Raw genomic sequence first — 6,000 nt, forward strand, 5'->3', positions numbered from 1 at the left:
TCTTTCTCGTCTCGTTCATTGGGGGACACAGCTTTGACTGTGGGTATAGCTACTGCCACTAGGAGGCAGACACAGGCAACAAAGTGTAAGCTCATCCTACCAGTTGTACCCCTTTTATGACTGAAAATGCTAATCCTTTAGTATGCAAGCAGTAGAATCAGCCAAGTAGGGTACACAAAGAACACCGTTAATATAACGACATGACAAAATGATAACTCGGGATAGCACGATGTGCAACAATGAAGGGGACACTCCAACAAGAAGGGATAAATGTAAAAGAACGATTACCTGCTCACCAACGAGACAAGCAAGAGATTTTGTAGTAAGTACAAAAATCTTGTTTTCTTGTCCGTATCATTGGAGGAGACCGCTTTGACCATGAGATGTTCCAGAACAGTCCCTCGCGGCTGGGAAGATATCTCAGGGTGCATGCGGACAGCCTATAGTCCTCTGCAAAAGTCATCTGCAAAATTCTCCAACCGAGAGAGGTGTATGCGGAGACAAACTTATGCACCCTGTAGAACTTTGAAAAGGTGTGCAGTGAAGACCATGTAGTGGCCTTGCACACCTGTGTAGCTGAGGGCCCCATTGTATACTGCCACAGTAGAATGCACCGTAACGCAGAATGGAGGTGCCCTGCTCTTGGCATGATAGATCTCTACCACTGTAGATCATATCCAGCAAGAAATGACCACTCTGGAAGCCGCAAGCCCACACCTCAGGCTATCTGGGATTCCATAGGGAATCTGAGTGTCTGAAAGGGGCCATTTGGAATAGATAGGTCTGCAAGGCTTGCACTAGATCCGTTTTGAGAAGAGCATGTTGTGCTCGGATGAGCTGTGTCAGGATCGATTGAAGGCAGGACAGTGTCCTCATTTAGGTGGAAAACCTACACCACCTTGGGTAGAAAGGAGGAAACTGGACGTAGTACCACCTTGCCTTGATGAAAAATGGTGAACGGAGGTTTGGCCGACAAAGCTGTGAGCACTTGGATAGAGGTGACAACTACCACATGTTTGGGTCTGGCTTTGAACTTTTCCCATTAGTGGCATCAGCGATGATCTCATCCAGTCTGCTACTGAAAAGCCTTGCGCCAATGAAAAGGAGGTTTGCTAAAGACCTGTTAGAGGAGGCATATGCATCCCAGGCTTTTGGCCACAATGTGCGGCTACTGAAGCTGCCGACATGCAAGCTAAGGGCCTGACCGCCTCCAGGGAAGCTTCACAGATAAACTTTCCCCCTGGCCTATCTGAAGTGCAATGTCTGCCAATTCTTCAGATATGGAACCGGAGAGGATACATCTGCACAATTGTTTGACCCATTCAGCTGCGGCTTTGTTGACTCAGCAGGTTGAGGCGAAAACTGGCCTGAGGACCAAACCTGCTGCCTTGAAGTAGGTTTTGCCTGGGGATGCCATCTTCCTGTAACGCACGTCTTGAAAAGATGAAGCATCTGCCATAGGCAAAGTGGTATGTTTCGCCAAATGGGACACTGGCAGATCCACTACTGGTAAAGCCAACCATTTCTTCACAAACCCCTCTAGAAAGGGATAAATAAGGTCCAAGCACCTAGGCATAGTGAAGCGGTTAATCAGCGAATAGAATATTCCCAATAATGTGTTATCAAAATCCTCATGAGGTAGAAAGACCTTCGGAGAACACCCTGGGCGCCTGAAGGAACAAGTCACACAAACTTTCATAGTCATCTTATCAGTAGTGTATCCGTTACGGCAACTATTAGGCTATCCATCGTAGTCAAGAATTTGGAAGCTCGTCACTTGTCCAGAATCGGAGGGGGACTCGGGCAGTTCGCCCTCTGAGCGTCCATTGTGTCTAGAGTGTGCTTCCACGAGCTCTTCAGGAAGACGATGCAGGGGACCCGTGATCTATCATGAAAGGAGCCATGCAAAATGGAATCGTCTCTGTCAGATACATTCCGACCAGGTGGGCTTGACATACGGTCCAACTTGTCGAGAATCGCCATGCATGCTTTAGTAAGGTCTGAGTGTGCCCATTCTGATTGGGCGAGCTGAGAAGGCTGAACGAGAGGGGTGCCAGTAGTAACAGGATACAGTTAGGACAAAACTGCTTATGACTATCCGCATATAAACTTTGTCTTGCAGTGAGAGCACACATAGTAAGTGGTTATGGCTGACCCTTGTCTCGGGATTTCCACTTTGGTGTCGGAAATGGAGCTAAACTGATCTCACGGACGGTTACAAGTATCATAGGAGGGGTAACAAGCAGGGGAGCTAACGGCAAGGCAGAGCTTACCCAAACTGGTGTTGTTCTGTGGAGTGACAGAAGTCGTTGGACTCTGAGTGGATCCCAGGATCAGGAAGCAGAGACCAATAGGAGCCCTGACCATCCAGAGTCTGGCTTCGGTCAGATTTGAACCTGCAACTCCAGGAATGCAAAGCAGCATCTTTCAACAACTGAGCTACCACACCTGTTTGCATTCAGCCCTCCCCATCGTGAACCCAAGATAGCTTTACCCCACAGGTATGGCTTTAACAGGAACTCAATTAGGCCTGGCCAGCATCCTGAACATGCCCACTGAAGTAGCGTAGGTATTCCCGTGAAAAATATCCTGGTGGCCAGCGGTGCACTGAGGGATTTAAGAAAATGGGACCTTGTACACTTTCCTTCCACCCCCACCCCGCTATTCGATCTCCCTACATCTGCTAGTAGGGATTAAAATGAAGGGGCACAAAGAGATAGGGATTCGCACCAGATCCAGGATACTTACCTTAGTGATCAGTGAGCGTAAATACTCACCTATCAAAATAAACCGTGGCATCCAGCGGCAGTATGCTCCACGATTTCAGCAGCCTTTAGCAAGGAAGAAAGTGCGCTTGTGGGAAGAGGTAAGGAGGGGATACTTTGGCTGGTGGGCCATGTTCAAGTTGATGCTCGGATGTGCCTTCTTTTCTGCTGAGGTCGGGGCCAAGATGAGAATGGTTAGCGCCGTTCTGGTTGCCCCCTTCAGTGGGGTTACAAGAAGAGTTCTGCCTCCCTGAATCCAAATAGTGCTTGAAGACCAGCGACAGAGGTCTGCCTCCTACGGACACTACATTAAAACTGGTTAGCTTGGAGCTTGCAGGGGAAATATAGCTAGTGGGAGGAGCTAATACTTTTTTCTGTTTGGTGCCCATTTCTTAATGGCAATAGCTATAACCACGATCAAAACGGTCCCCCCCAATGAAACGGACAAGAAACAAAGTCTATTAGAAAGATGCACAACTGTTCAGTCCACAATGATCATTTAAGCTCCTGCAGCATTTTTGCCCTTCACTTGCTGCTGTAATAGTCTCTTAGCAGAGAAGACAACCTTTTACATATCTTGCATAAAATCAGGTTTCCAAGCAGCCGTGAATCTGATTACTGGGAACGTGGCAGCTGCAGCCTGGACCTAGCTAATAAATGTTAATGAAATCTCTCTATTAATATGAAGAGTGCTTTGTCCGCAATGCACACATGAATAACAACACCATGTAGATGAGGATCTTGCTTCTACGCTTCTCACGGCCTACTCTCAATTTAAAGGGGAATGTAATATTATAGGAAACTCCTCATATATAAAATGCTTGGGCAATAGAGGTTAATATAAAGTAAACTCCTCCACGCTGAGTCTACTCGCACTGCATTTGGAGGTATGTCAGGAGGATTTCCCGACCCATACCTCCAAAAGTTGCCTCAAGTATAGAATGCAGACTCTGCTATTCTGTGCAGTTTAGAAAAAACTATACCAGCCAAAAAGCTTCTGTCAGGTCCCTGTTGCTACCGGTTGTAGTACAGTTTCTCTCACATAAGTGCTGCATTCACAGATACACACAGATACACTGCTCAGTCTTTGTATAATGTCTTCCATGTCACTTCTACTTCTGAGAGTGTGCTACTAATGAGGCAGTCAGATCTTCTTTTCTCTGTGAATGGGATACTTAATAGCAGCTAGTCTCCAGCCACCAGCTCAGAGACAACTGAGAAATGGAGATTGAGGATGCAATGGGGGAAACTTGAAAAGGTAGGATACACGTCATGTAATGGGCAGCAATGGTGGCATTCTTTATGTACACACACATAAGGGCTTATTCTGAAAGTCATCTGAAACGGGCGGCATGCTTTAAATCTTATTCCATTTTAATTTAAAAAAGACTTTTACATTCTGAGAGATTAACCCAACAATTATACTGTTTTTATATTAACTGTAATAACCAACCAATCAACAGTGGCACAGCAAGTGCCTAAACATCATCCTATAGAAATTTGTAGTTATCTCATTGACAAATTGAATCTGCTACATCTGTATATAGGATGTAACTCATCAGTCTCTCTATCCTCTTTTCTTAGGATATGAGGGCGTTCCCGAATTCTTTGGGGATCTTTTGAACCACATCACAACTATCCTTCAGCGTCCAGAGGTGAATGCGAATAAGCCCCAGTCAGAACAAATAACCACGACCGTTATGTGCTGCACTCCCACCGCTCGGATAGACCCCTGGATGGTGGAGAGCGACTCCAACGGAGCTGTAAAACTGCAAAGCCAAAGACTAGGGTGCAACTCCGCCATGTCTCCCAGCTTCCAGAAGCACTGTGTGACGTCACTAGCAACAAAGGCGTCCTCTCAATAGTCCCAGAACTGCGATCTGAGCAAGTAGGGGGTTAAAAGAACACATGATTATTATCTGAGAAATCTGAACAGAAATAGGGCAAATAACTTGAGGAGCGTTGCGGCATCACGCGCAGTTTGTCATCGGATCTGCACTTCTGTCGCGGTTGCCTATAATTACTTTTTATTTTATTTTTTATGTATATATCTAAATATATATATATAAAAAAATCACCACTTGACAACGGAATCCTCGGAGAGAACTTTTTACCCGCAACTATAACACAACCAGGAGAAAAAGTGCTTTAATTAAATAAGCGTACCGCCATCATGTGCAGCGAGATTAAATACAACTGCAATGGAGATTTTCTTTTTTCTTTTTTTTTTTTTTGGCAAATGTTTTACAAAAATGAAATTATTTTTAAAGAGAAATTTTATTCTAAAGAAAGTAATACTTCTAGTAAATGATGTCCGGTGTGATCGCCGCCCATTCACTGTAGGATTTTCAAATTTTTTTTTCTATTGTTTTTAAGCTCCTTAGGTTCTTTGGTGCATTGCTTTGTTGAGTTAGCTTAATGATTTTTCCTAGATTTTATTAACTTTGGATGAATCATCCATCTGGTAGGGAGTCTTTTCCAGGTTATCATGGTCGGATTGTCCTTGGTGTAGTGCAACAAAACACCCCAGCAAATGAGAGAATACATTCTGCACCACCCATGTGATTGTCAGAACACTTCCAGCTTCTTCCCACCTTGTGTGTGTGTGTGTGGACGGACAGCTCTTCTACTTCTGTTTTATAGAAAGAAAGAATTACTAAATGTATATATTGTTAAAATGATCCTGCTGATTAAAACAAATGTACTCCGTTACATGAAAGATGCCGTCTTTAGCATTTACTTTCACAAGCTATTCAAAATTGTATGTCTATTCTGGCAGCGAGTTCATTGGCTGCAGAACCGCAAGTCCCAGAAGGGTGTCATGGTCACTGGTTATCTTCTGACCACAGTGCCATCTATGGGAAGTGACAGGTATGGCACTTGAGGGTCAAGTTCACAACAAGAGGAATCATTTGCATCTGCTGCAGCTAAGTGGAAAAAGAACTCACTTTGGGCCACATTCAGACGAGCTTATTTTAGCTCTGTATGTGGGCTGTGTTTTGCGGACCTTAACCCTTTGCAATCCAATTTTGGATTCAGGGTTTGCTAGGGGTTTTTCTCTTTCTGACATTATACAATGGCGCCATCTGCTGGCTAGAGCCAGTACTGTGGTATGGGACATGCTGGAGAGGCCCCCAACAACAGAGCGGACGATAATATACAGTAAGAATACCCTGCTGGACATCTTCCCACATCGGAGCTGTGCAGCCTTCAATTAGAATGTCTTCAGACACCA

The 6,000-nt window shown here is 44.9% G+C and overlaps 1 protein-coding gene across 1 annotated transcript in view; it reads left to right on the top strand.

Annotated features, from left to right (window-relative positions):
- The window catches only part of ITPK1 (inositol-tetrakisphosphate 1-kinase), a 99,329-nt gene extending 93,845 nt beyond the window's left edge, over nt 1-5,484 (top strand). Inside the window, exon 11 of the mRNA XM_066607526.1 lies at nt 4,350-5,484. Coding sequence (XP_066463623.1) covers nt 4,350-4,630 — 281 coding nt within the window. The 3' untranslated portion in view covers nt 4,631-5,484. The remainder of the gene's footprint in view (nt 1-4,349) is intronic.
- Nucleotides 5,485-6,000: the final 516 nt, after the last annotated feature.

Source organism: Eleutherodactylus coqui, chromosome 6 (assembly GCF_035609145.1).
Source record: "Eleutherodactylus coqui strain aEleCoq1 chromosome 6, aEleCoq1.hap1, whole genome shotgun sequence".
NCBI classification, from domain to species: Eukaryota; Metazoa; Chordata; class Amphibia; order Anura; family Eleutherodactylidae; genus Eleutherodactylus; species Eleutherodactylus coqui.